The 13,885-nt window shown below is 36.0% G+C and overlaps 1 protein-coding gene across 1 annotated transcript in view; it reads left to right on the forward strand.

Moving 5' to 3' along the window:
• The first annotated feature begins 1,125 nt into the window (after nt 1–1,125).
• The window catches only part of LOC117716623 (vomeronasal type-2 receptor 116-like), a 29,847-nt gene continuing 17,087 nt past the window's right edge, over nt 1,126–13,885 (forward strand). Inside the window, exons 1-5 of the mRNA XM_034513708.1 lie at nt 1,126–1,334; nt 7,172–7,463; nt 7,801–8,607; nt 12,423–12,650; nt 13,739–13,862. Of these exons, the coding sequence (XP_034369599.1) occupies nt 1,126–1,334; nt 7,172–7,463; nt 7,801–8,607; nt 12,423–12,650; nt 13,739–13,862 (1,660 nt within the window). The remainder of the gene's footprint in view (nt 1,335–7,171; nt 7,464–7,800; nt 8,608–12,422; nt 12,651–13,738; nt 13,863–13,885) is intronic.

Consider the following 13,885-nt stretch of genomic DNA (forward strand, 5'->3'; position numbering starts at 1 on the left):
TGTTCATCTAAAACAAAAAGACAGTCTCAACAAGCTACAGTGTGACCAGTTAACATTATTCATGATAGCATTTTTATTTTTGTTTCATTTACAATTTTGTTCATCCTATTCTCCCATTCTTGTGTAGGAAAGTCAACATTTTTTGGGGGGGGGATGCTTTCATTACAATATCATAATACATAGTTCATTCACTGTCCAAAATGGCTAGTGGCTAGAAATAGAGCCCTGCTGAAGATTGCGTCCCTCAGTACCGTAGGTGAAAGGACACACAGTGATGCCTTTAAGTTATCATACATTTTACACAAATGAGAAACATTCTACTGTCTAGATGCAGGAATGGATTACCATGACACCTCTACTCAAAGATGAACCTTGGATTAAAGAAAAGGGTAGGAGTATAAAAGTTCAACTCTGAGAATATAAACAGGGGACTTGATTTTTCTCATTGATATTAAGTATATAATTTGGAAGTGAGAAATGCAGCAAGACTATTAGCTTTAGCAAAGTGAGAAATAAATTGGTTGTGTTGGGTGCAGACATCAGATTTTTCCACCGATAAAAATATATCATAGATGAAAATTCTGAGGCAGGGGTCAGTAAGCAGGAAGAGTAAAATCTACAAGTTGTCTTTTGTTTGTAATAGCATGGCCCACTGATTTGTCCTGGGCATGACTAGGGTGGACATTTCATTCTTCTTCCAATTCATTCAACATTGCAACCTCTGATGCAGCATAATTTTCTCAGCCAAAATGCTGTATTAAAAGTTTTGAACTTGGCCAAAACAGCCCAGTAGGAAGTTGATCCTTTAGCTCCTACTGTCTTCTTGGCTGAAATCATGGTGCTTCCGGCTAGAGAAGAAGATCCAAAACATATTTTGTGACTTGTTTTTATGGAGAACACAGGGCCTCAGATGCAGAGCCTAAGGGAAGAAACAGTTCCACAACTCTCATTGGCACTGGAGGAAGTGTCCTGAAGAACTTGTGTGTGATTAACATCACAGAGACACTCATTAACAGTCAGAAGCACAAAGTGTTCAGAAACACGTGAACTAAATATATATCTACTGGGCATCATTGGATATGTATCAATCTATCTTATAGCTAGGCAGATATATATGTTAATAGGATGTTCTGGATTTTTACCTCTGGGCTCCTGTATATCCCCAACTTTGTTTGTGCCTTTACTGACAATGAATGCTATGTAACAAGCAAGGAATATTTTTACCACCAAGGAGATGTGACAATTGGTGCATTTTTCCCTCTTCATATTTTCTTCACAGCCAACAAAGTTCCTGATAAATATTTGCTATACAGTTACCAAGATTTTCGTGTGCAGTAAGTATAATTATTCAATCAAATATTTCAGTATTCCTATGATTTATTAGACTATAAAATATTAACAATCTTTTCTTATACACTTAACAGACATATTTTTTCTGTGTACACTTATATTTTTATTATGTTATTTCAAGTAATACAATAGAAAAATGGAGCTCCTGCAAGTTTACTAGGACATTGCTCTGGTGTCTAATAGTGATCTGAGATTGATTTGTCCATTTTATCCTTCTTTGTTTTAGCAGTGATAAAAGATTTATCCCTAAATATATATTGATCCTGAGCACACTTCTCCACTCTTGCCTGCGGCCTTATGATTGGGGTTTCTATTTTCATGCATTGCATTCCCGTAATTTTTTTCTTCATAGACAGTCAGAATGGCCATTGACTATTCTTTAAATCCTTTCGTGAAGGTCTATCATGTATTGGGGCTGTTTTTATGTATTTGAGAAGTACAACTGTGGTGTCCGCTTTATTGCATTCACAGATATTTTGTTATCTACACTTTATTCTTAAACTGGCACTTGGGGTTTTTTTTTTGCTAGCTCCCTTTTCCTCTGGATAATTTATAAAGAAGATGTGATATACAAAGGTAATTTCCAGCACAGCTGGAAACACAAACACAAGCAGTTCTTCAAGTGTCTACAACCCTCTTTAATGTAAGAGATTTTGTCATGGTTTGCATAGGTGAGTGCTGATAGCAGACATTATCAGCACTGTGGAGAGTTTTCTGCCATTTACCTCAAACTATCACTTGCACAAATAGATATAGAACATAGAAATAGATGTCAAAAATATCTAGACCAATATAGGTTAATTTTATTTTAAATTAACTGATTAAAAATCATTTAATTGTATGATGTTTCAACCTTATTTACTCTAATTGAATTAGTAAATAATTCATGAAGTATTCTCTAATTTTCAATGTAAGTTATTTGATGTGGTAAACATTTGGAAATAATATAAGAAATTACTCAGAATTCTAACCTTTTGCAGGTTTTTCTGCATGTTCTCTTACTATCATTATTTTCATAAAAATCTTGTAAATGACCACTTAGTAAGATTATTTTTGAGTATTCATTAGCTTATACTCTTATTAAAGTATAATTACCAATTTCTTATCAGTTTTTCATATTGTCTAAAACATTTGTAGATTTTTTATTTTATATTTTTTTTGTGTACTGGTTAGTTTTATGTCAATTTGACACAGAGTCACTGGAGAGAAGGAAGACTCAATTCAGTAATTGTCTCAGTAAAATGAGGCTTAGACAGGACTGCAGGGTACTTTCTTAAACATTCCTTGATGTGGGAAGGCCCAGTCCATTGTGGGTGGGGTGCTATCTCTGCAAATGTGGTCTTGGGTTCCATAAGAAAGCAAACTGAGCAAGTTACAGTGAGCAAACCAATAAATGGCATTGCTCCATGGCCAGTGTATCAGTCCCTGTGTGCAGCCCTGCCCTACTTGAGAACCTGTGCTGACTTCCACCAATAATGAACAACAATGCAGCATGAGCTAAATATGCTCCACAGTTTTGTGTGGACTTGTGACATAAAAAAATCATCTGAAAGGGGGAACATCAGTTACGAATATGTGCCCATAAGAGTGGGTTGTAGGAAAACCTGTAGTGGTATTGGTTAGCCCTTTTTGGGTGAAGCCATTTTGGGGCTGGTAGTTATGAAGTCTATAAGGAAGCAGGCCAAGAATTACATTATGAGAAAGCCATTAAGTAGAACCCCTCTGTGACCTCTGTATCATCTCCTGCCTCCACATTTTGGCTCTGTTTGATATTCTGTCCTGATGTCTTTCAGTGATGGACGATGATGTGGAGTAATCACCTAATAAAAATTTCCTCACAATCTTGCTTTTGGCATTGGTGTTTCATCACACCAACTCTAATCATAATAAAAATACCAAATAATCCTTTCCTCTGTAGTTTGCTTTTGTTCATAGTATTTCATCCAATAATTAATAATTCTAAATAAAACACTTTATCTTTTAAAAAGTCAGTGTATGTTGGGTTGTGTGATGTCATGTGATGCTTCATATGTTATTTCACTGCTTTTTTTGCTTTTGTTATTTTTTATTTTGAAACAGAGTTTCTATAACTTATATAGCACTGGAAGTCCTAAAACTTAGTATATAGATCAGCCTTGCAGTGATTTGTGTGCCTCTGCCCCCCAAAGAGTTGGGACTGAAAGCATATGCTCCTATTCCCAATAAAATATTTTTGCTTCTCTCTCTTTATTTGTTTGCTTGTTCCTTTTTCCTTTTTTTCCTTGACACATGGATGTCATGTGTAGCCCTGGCTGTCCTAAAATTCTCTATGTACAACAGGTATAACCTTGAAATCAGAAATCTACCTCCTTTTGCTTCTTGGGCAGTGGTATTAATGGTGTGTACCATCAAACCCAGGTTTCCTCTTTTGAAATAACTGTTTGTTTCCTTTCTCAATTTTAAAAATTTATTTTCTAAATACATAAACACATACACAAGAAAAAGAGAAAGACAGAGACAGAGAGACAAAGGACATACATCTTCATGGTTAGTAATATGGGGTGAAAAAAGAAAAATGCGAGAAAAAGAAAAATAATCTGGTCATTATAAGAAAATAAAGATATTACACATGTTAAAATACATTAAAATGGATGTTTAAAAAATCTACACAATGCAGATTTTAAACTCACTGAATTAATAAAATGATAAAGTATCAAATAAAATGTGTCGAATCTAAACAGTTTTAATTATAATATATGGATTGTACATACTTATGAAATACCATGTTTCCTCAAAATATGAATCTAAAATAAATCTTAGAAATAAAGACCCTATCTCCATATCACTGCTTTAGGTTGAGTAGCTTGGATCACCTATGCTGCTTCATCATAAAATATGTAGTGAGGATTACACTGGATAATGTGTTGGTAAGACTTTGCTCACATGTATGAAATTATAAAAATGATACCTATCATATTTATATATGTTTGCATTTAAATCTATACTGTCTACAGACTAAAAACTATATTTCTTATTTCTCACAATTCTGACAAAATTCCCATCCATTAGACATACATTTTCTATTTTACTTTTGCCTTGAAAAGCATTTAATTCTTTTCTAGTTCCACAGAAAACATTTTGACCATATTCACCCACACCACTCCATCCTCTTATGTCCTCTCTCTGATCCTTATCCTCTTACCAAAGGAACTTGTTTCTTTTACTTTTTCCAGTCAACAGAACTATGAAATCTAGCCAGGAGAAATAAAGTAGGTGATTAACTGCGTGATTTCTCCATGTTTTGTGGTTCAACTATGTAGGGTTCTCAGCAATGGAGTCTTTCCATCAAGTTCTACAGGATGCAATCTTGGGTCTTCCTGATATATATTCTAGATAAAGAGTAAGAAAGATATATGATATTCAATTTTCTTAATGTGACCCAGAATGGCTATTCTAATTGTATAGAAGTTCATTGAGAGGTACAGACTTAAGTGTGGTTAATTTTGGTTTCTATTGTTTTTGACTTGAGAATTCTTTATTATTATTATTCTTTAATCCATTTTCTACAGTCCAGGCTTCATCCCCCTTCTAGTCTGTTCACAGAACACTCCCTATCTCATACCTCCTCCTCCATCTGTCTTCAAGAGAATGTCCCCAACCATACCCACACCACTAGACCACCCCACTCCCTGGGGCCTCAAGTCTCTCAAGAGTTAGATGCATCCTCCTTCACTTAATTCAAACCAGGCAGTACTCTGCTGTATATGTGTTGGGGGCCTCATACCAGCAGGTGCTTGCTGCTTAGTTGGTGGATCAGTGTCTAAAACATCTAGGGGGTCCAAGTTTGTTGAGTCTGCTGGTCTTCCCATGGGGCCACCCTTTTTCTCAGTTTCCTCCATAACACAGTTTTACTTAAAATATTCATTTACTTAACACATTTTTACTTAAAATATTCATAGTCATTCTTTGCACTCTTATTTTAGTATTTCTGGTCTCTCCTGCTCTTTCTGAGTTCTGTGATTGCTATGATTTCATGATAATAAACACAAGTACATCTTACATATTTGTTTTAAATTATGATATACATGAAGTCTTTTGTTTTATTTTGTTTGATGTTCTAGAAAAATCCACTTGGTTTAAAAGAACACACCTTGTGTCATGCAATCTCTAACTTTCAGCAGCTTCTCAGAAAAAGACTATAGAGGAGGAAGGAACAAAGACAACATTCTTTGTGCCATCATGCATCATGCATATCAGATATGTAGCACACCAGAAGTTATATGAAGGAGAAAAACAAGTTTTAGAAAAGCCATACAGAAGTACAAAGTATCATAGATGCAAACATTCACTGAAGCAAAAAAGAAAAAGACAAAACAAAAATTAAAAACTATGTGACTAAAATGCCAGAATTCTGCAGAAAACTTCTACATCTTAAAATGCTGTGTTCCTTTTATTTTCAAGTACATTTAGTGGAGAAACATTCTCCTGCCACATGTATATGTATGTGTATGTATAGGTATATATCATAATGCTGCTTTTCTTTAAAACTGTGAAAATGTCTTATGAAATATTTTTTATCCATCTGAAGAACAACTTACCAAACATAATCTTAAGGTATACTGCATTGAGAACATCATACTTTAACACTAAAATGAAATATTCTTTCTTTCTGTGTGTGTTTTGGCATCATTAAAGGCATATTTTTTTTCTCTTATCACATTATTATTAGACAAACCAACAGTTGCCTAACAAGGTAAACTGCTTTAGGTGCAAATTTGAGGACCTGAGTTCAGACTTCCCAAAGATCATGACTATACTCTTATATTCTAATGATCATATGGAGGATGCCTCAGGGAGAGATGACTCCCTGCAAGTTTGTTAGCTAGAGTGCCAGGCTTATGTGCTGAAAACAATAAAGAAACTGTGAAGTCTGTTGGCATGGTACTCTCTCTTCTCTGCAGCACCGGGGAAGGAGAGGCAGAAATTCTTCATGATTTTGAGGTCAAATTTTTTTATAGAATATGTTCAAGGCCAGCCAAGGCAACATGGTCAGACTCTGTCTCAATCAACCAAATAAGTTAGTCAGTGAGGCAATAATTAAACAAATGATTAAAAGACCCACGATGAAACCATGTGGATAGCCTGGACTGACCCAGGATATCTTTCTCTGCCTTGCACTCATAGATCATGAAGCTGATGAAATTATACCTGCGCAAAACCTCACATCTACAGAAGTGATATACATAATTCATAAATACACACAAAGGTGAAATAAATTTGGGAGTGGTTTCACATAAATTAATCCCATAAATTGAGAGCCAGGGCCAGGAAGATTCTCATTAGTTCCACATCAGCCAGTTCTACATAGTGTGTTTCAGACTGACCTAATAAAATATCATAGAAATGACACTTGTAGCAATATATTATTTGAATTAATTTTGTGCTAATTTTAAGGTAGCTATTGTCACAGAACAGTGGGTGATTGAATCAAAATATATTGTCTTTTCATAACTGTAGAGACTTAAAAGCCAAGATCCAAACAAGAATTCTGACCTTTTTCAAAACCCAGTTCATGGACAGTTTTTTATTTTTATACACATAAAAGATTAATAAAGCAATACAATGATATATTAGAGTCACAGAAACCATACTTAATGCGTGTAGCAAATTACTGATCTCACCTGCTTAAAATGCCCATTCTAATTCCAGTCATTCACGGGAAGATATTATAATAATGACTTTACAGAAGCATTGTCATTTATATTATAAATTTAGTGCACTAAATAGAAAACTTGTATGGTCTACCACTTTTTTTCTGTGTAATTTTGTGAAATTTGTGCAGGTATAAGTTTAAGAACTACCAGTTTGTTCTGGCTCTTATGTTTGCCATTGAGGAGATCAACAGAAACCCTCATCTTCTACCCAATATAACTCTTGGATATGATATCTATAATGTTCCATATACTGAAAAAAATATTCTTTATAGAGTATTTCTTTGGCGCACAGGGATGATCAATCCCCTTCCTAATTGTGACTGTGGACACAAGAGAAAGTCACCTGCTGTAATCACAGGACCATCGTGGTCAGCATCTGCCCACATTGGAACACTACTACAACTCTATAAAATACCTCAGGTGAGGAATGAGATGTGGGAAATCGGAACTAGGAGACATGTAACCTTTGTTGATATTATAGGTATCTATAAAAGTAAAATAATGGCAGTGGAGTTAGTCACCTATCAAAGAAAAGTAAGAAGATACTTTATATTAGATTGATATTTCACTTACTTAAAATAGAATGAAAAGAGAGGTAAAACCAACTATGTTATTGGATCTAAAGACCAATAGCTTAGCAATTTTTGTAGAAAAAATGTAATGGGTTTACAGGACAAGTCCGTCTTCTTGACTGTTTTATCTGTTGATTTCAATCTGGGATTGTGTCTGATGCCACTGTATTTTGCTATCTTCTTAGGTCACTTTTGGACCTTTTGACTCTATTTTGAATGACCAAGGTCAGTTTAATTCTCTCTATCAGATAGCTCCCAAGGAAACATCTTTGACATTAGCCATAGTCTTTTTGATGCTTCATTTTGGTTGGTCCTGGGTTGGTGTGATCCTCCCAGATGACCATAGAGGGACTCAGATTCTATCAGACTTGAGAGAAAATATGGAGAGCCATGGCATCTGCATAGCCTTTTTGAAAATGATCTCTGGCACATGGAATGCATTTTCCAATGTATTATGGAAAAATATAGAGAAGATTGAGGAATCATCAGCAAATGTCATAGTTATTTATGGAGACATTATTTCTGTACAAGGTTTAATTCGACATATAGCACAGTTGCTAGTGACATGGAAAGTCTGGGTCTTGAATTCTTCATGGGATGTTGATACCTATTCTGATTATTTTATGGTTGAATCATTTCATGGGAGTCTTGTTTTTTCACACCACCATGAAGAGGTGGTTGAGTTTATAAATTTTGTCCAAACAGTTAATCCCTACAAATACCCAGAGGACAGTTATCTTCCTAAGTTTTGGCATTTGTTTTTCAAGTGTTCATTTTCAAAGTTTGATTGTCAACTTTTGGAGAACTGCCAACCCAATGCTTCTTTGGATTTACTTCCCAGACACCTTTTTGACCCATCCATGGGTGAAGAAGGCTACAATATATACAATGCTGTGTATGCTGTGGTCTATAGTCTCCATGAGATGCATCTTCAACAAATACAGACACAACCATATGCCAATGGAGAAGAAATGGTATTCTCCCCATGGCAGGTAATATCTCTTGCTGTGTTTTATTATATTGGCAATATGGCATTTTTATTATTTCTTAAGGGATTCAAATTGAACATATGTTTTAGACTATGCTGTCAATAATCAAAAGAGACAATATTGTTTCTCTCTCTGGAGGTCAATGCTAAATCCTGAGTAAGTGTTCTTTATAAAATGGAGTGCTAGAAACAAGAAAAACAACTTAAGTTAATATTGAATTCATGTAACACATTGCCTCACAGTTTTTTTCATAATATCTTCAATGTGAAAACTTGAGATTTCTCGCATATATTTCTCAGAGCATAGGTTGGAGCAGTACATCTTTAAGAGATAAAATGCTCCTGAGAACTACCCCAAGTTTATAAATGAAGGATCACTTTAAAGTATACTTCAGATTTTCAGCCCCCCTTTTAAGGACAGAAGCTCTAAATATATTCCAAAAGTGAATAGGTGGGTTTAGTTTATCAAAGAAATATGAATTAGCTCAATCCATGTAAATTGGTGTCTTGGTATCTTAGCTCTGTTTAGTTCAAAGATTTATCTTGTACAGAATGAGACTTGAAATTTAAAGCACTTCAATGCAAGTGTCTTTCATTTACTCAGCATCTTTGATGGCTCCTTTATAGATGCTTCCTGTCACATGGGCTTAAAAGAATTGAGGACCAGGGGCGAAGAGTGAGGGTTGTTAGTGTTCCTCAGGAGTGGAAAATATGTCAGTAAAAGAGGAGACCCTGGCATGGTTGTCAGGGGAAACCAAAAACTCTGTATAACAAGAAGTCAGGTTGGTTCTTCATTTATACAGGTCCCATGGAAGAAAGACAGCCTTATGATTATCCAAGAAATACAGAAAATATCATTTTTTCTCCAGGCTTTTTAAATTTTTTATTACATCTCTTGAGTTAGAAGTTGAATCAATTGTGTAAATGTACCAGATTTTCTAGATCCATTTCTCTGTTGAAGGACGTTTGGGTTCTTTACAGCTTCTGGCTATTATAAATAATGCTGCTATGAACATAGTGGAGCATGTGTCTTTGTTATGTGTTGAAGCTACTTCTGGGTATATTCCCAGGAGTGTTATAGATGGGTCCTCAGGTAATGCTATATCATATTTTCTTTTTTTTTTTTTTTTTTTCCGAGACACGGTTTCTCTGTGTAGCTATGGCTGTCCTGGAACTCACTCTGTAGACCAGGCTGGCCTTGAACTCAGAAATCCGCCTGCCTCTGCCTCCCAAGTGCTGGGATTAAAGGCGTGCACCACCATATATCTGATGAACCGCCAGACATATTTCCAGAGTGGTTGTACCAGTTTACAATCCCACCAACAATGGAGGAGTGTTCTTCTTCCTTTACATTCTCACCAGCATCTACTGTCACCTGAGGTTTTGACCTGGGCCATTCTTACTGGTGTGAGGTGGAATCTCAGGGCCATTCTTACTGGTGTGAGGTGGAATCTCAGGGTTGTTTTGAGTTGCATTTCCCTGATGACTAGGGATATTGAGTATTTCTTTAGGTGCTCTTCAGCCATTTGAGTTTCCTCGGTTGAGAATTCATCGTTCAGCTCTGTACCCCATTTTTTAATAGGGTTATTTTGTTGTCTGGAGTCTAATTTCTTGAGTTCTTTGTATATATTGGATATTAGCCCTCTGTCGGATGTAGGATTGGTAAAGATCTTTTCCCAAACTGTTGTTGCCATTTTGTCCTATTGACAGTGTTTTTTTGCCTTACAGACACTTTGCATTTTTAAGAGTTCCTGTTTGTCAATTCTTGATCTTAGCGCATAAGCTGTTGGTGTTGTGTTCAGGAACTTTCCCCCTGCGTCGAGGTATTCAAGGGTCTTCCTCACCTTCTCTTCCATTAGTTTCTGTGTATCTGGTTTTATGTGAAGGTCCTTTATCCATTTGGACTTGAGCTTTGTACAAGGAGATAAGAATGAATCAATTTGCTTTCTTCTACATGCTGACCTCTTGTTGAACCAGTACCGTTTGTTGAAAATGCTGTCCTTTTCCCACACAATATTAAAAAAACAATGAATTCAAGAAATTCTTAGGTAAATGAATGGAGCTAGAAAATATCATCCTGGCTGAGATAATCCAATCACAAAAGAACACTCTTGGTGTGCACTCACTAATAATTGGATATTATCTCAAATGCTTGCAATATCCTATATACAACTCACAGACCACATGAAGCTCATGAACAAGAAAGACCAAAGTGTGGGTGTTTTGGCCCTTCTTAGATAGAATAACAAAATACTCATGGGAGAAAATATGGAGATAAAGCATGGGAAAGAGACTAAAGGAGGGGCCATCCAGAGACTGCTCCACCTCGATATCTATCCCTTGTGCAGTCACCAAATGTAGATGCTCATGTGGATGCCAGGAAGTGCATGCTGACAGGAACCTGATATAGCTGTCTCCTTAGAGGTCTGTCAGAGCATAAGATATACTGAGGCAGATGCTCACAGCTAACCATTGAGCTGATCATGGTGTTTCCAATGGAGGGGTGAGAAAGAAGACTGAAGGATCAAAAAGGGTTTGCAGCCCCATGGGGAGAGCAAAAATACCAACCAACCAACCAGAGATCCCAGGGTCTAAACCACCAGCCTGGGAGCACATAGGGAGTGACCAATAGCCCCAGCTGTATGTGTAAAAGAGGATGATGTTTTCAGGCATAGGTTGGTGAGGAAACCCTTGGTACAGTGAAGGCTGGAAGCCTTAGTGTAGGGGAAATTGTGGGTGGGGAGCTGGGTGTGGGAATGTGGGTGGGGGCATATCCTCATAGAGTCAGGTGGAGAGGTGATCAGATGGGGGTTCCTGGGTTAAGAGACCGAATGGGGAAAGGGGATTACATCTGAAATATAAATCAAAATATCTAATAAAAAGTTGAAAAGAAGACATTCAATCAAAATTAAAAAGCAAAATAAAACAGATTGTATTGTCTACCCTACAACTCCAATTCAAAAAATTTAAGAAATGTCTCCACCATAGCAAACGTAGTTATTATATGACAAACTGCTGTTAAGCTGGCAATATTTCCAGTTTTAAAATACTCCAGAAAATAGAATATATCAGAACTGGTTGTTTCCTGAATTGTAAATACTAATATGCAATATTTTTATTTATATCATTTTATCATGTCTACTATTAAATAATAAAATTTTATTTTAGTCATTCTATCTCATTTACTAGTTCTATTCCTCCATAGGTATGTGTGATACCCTATCCTTACATTACATTTTCAGAGAGCTCTAAGATTATTGTAAAAAAATAATCTAGAGTCAGTTACCTGTTCTAGCCAGTTGGAGTTTCTCAAATATTTTTAAGTTTAACCTGTTCCAACTATATTGTTTGAGTTTGCTTATGGGAAGATACCCAAGAAGATCCCTGGAGTCATGGTCTCACTTAGAAATTTCTAGCTTTGTGCTTATCTCTGCTTATTGTGATCATGTTGGACATAAAGAAGAGTTCCAAATAGGGCCAAAAAGTTATTTTTTAAAAAAAAAGAAAGAATCATAAGTTTATGGCTTTCCTAAAGACTTAAACATACTTATCTCAGAAAAAAATACATATAAAGAATCACAATGCAGAAAGTTTCCCAGAATGCAAGAGGCAGAAATCACAACTTAAAAGAGAAACAGAGTGACAGTAATCCAAGCATTTGGCTTACTTTTGCAGGAACTGTGACAAACAGCTGTCCTGGCTTCATGACTTTGGGAATTTCTATTGGACAGGGCTGTTTCAAATGAAATTCTTGGTAGTAGTTTAAAAAATCTTTTACTATCTCTTATTTTTCAGCATATGTTTCTGAATTTCTTTTAGCTTCTCCCTTTCCTAAAGAACACAATAATGAAAAGTCACGTGAGAGGACACACAGTAACGGATGGGGAAAGAAACTTAGATACAAAGTATGACATTCTTAATTTTTGGAATTTTCCAAGTGGTCTTGGATTAAAGGTTAAAGTAGGAACCTACTCTCTGAGTGCTCACCAGGGTCTACAGTTCTCTTTATGTGAACAGATGATACAGTGGCCTACAGGGTTTACAAAGGTGAGTTGTGACTTCTCTCACTGTCCTTACCTTTTATAAAAACTAAGATAAATCTCAGGATGTAATGATCACGGGACTCTCACTCAGTATCAATAAACATTGAACTAACAATAAGGATCTTCACATAAAAACAGATAACATAGACTATTTCCTCATTCCTTGACTTTGTTCAATGGATATGTGTGTTTTCAAGTTTGTCAATGCCCGTACATTAAAAAAAAGAGAGTGTCTCTTAGTTACTGCCTCATAACACTGGTAGATTCATTTTGTCACCTAGATTAAAAAAAATTACACTGAGATAAGGTGGCATTTTACATTTCCAACCTTTGAAACGGCATAATAGTATGATGTGTGTGTGTGTGTGCATGTGTGTGTGTGTGTGTGTGTGTGTGTGTGTGTATGTGTGTAAGGCTTGACTTACTACTTCATGCAAATAGTCAACAAAAGCAACTGAGGGGAGGTCAGGATGTTTTGACTGACTCTGTGAGCGCTCATTATATTGTGGGTAAAGGATGTTTTAAAAGCCATAGGAGGTGAGGACAACATGTTCATAGACCAGAATTAGAGTGAGATTAAAGAACAAAGAATGTGATTGCAAACTCCTATCACCTTTTCATTCTGGGAATGATAGCAGCCCGTGAAATACTGACCTGCATATTGTGGTGGTTCTTCTTATCTCAGATAGGTGCCTGTATAAAACTACTCATAGAGATGCAAAAGATGTACTTCCATGATGCATCCAAAACATGTAAAGTTGTCAGTCAACATTAAGAATCATTTTCAATATAAAAGTTTCCCCCAGTAGCCAGTAAGCATAGAAACGAGTTAAATCTGAATGCATATCATGACTTTCTTGAACACTACTTTAATCACCTATACTTATCAACATCTTCAGGAATTGGACCAAGATTTAAACATGTGGACTGTGTAGCCCAGAAGATGATAAAATTAGCAATATCAAACTTTATTAGCTTCAATTGTAAGTGTGAGCATTTGAAAATTAACTGTTCATATACCCAGAAATTCTCTACTTACTCAAAAATTTCAGAAGAGTCAAGGCATTTGTTAATAGCTTTCATTTCTCTTAGACTCCTCAGTCTGTGTGCAGTGAGAGCTGTGGGCCTGGATTCAGGAAAGCTGCCCAGGAAGGCAAGCCTGTCTGTTGCTTTGATTGTACTCCCTGTGCAGACAATGAGATTTCCAACAAGACAGGTAAATACAGGCTTTCAGAGAAG

The sequence above is a fragment of the Arvicanthis niloticus genome, chromosome 1 (assembly GCF_011762505.2).
Source record: "Arvicanthis niloticus isolate mArvNil1 chromosome 1, mArvNil1.pat.X, whole genome shotgun sequence".
Taxonomy (NCBI): domain Eukaryota; kingdom Metazoa; phylum Chordata; class Mammalia; order Rodentia; family Muridae; genus Arvicanthis; species Arvicanthis niloticus.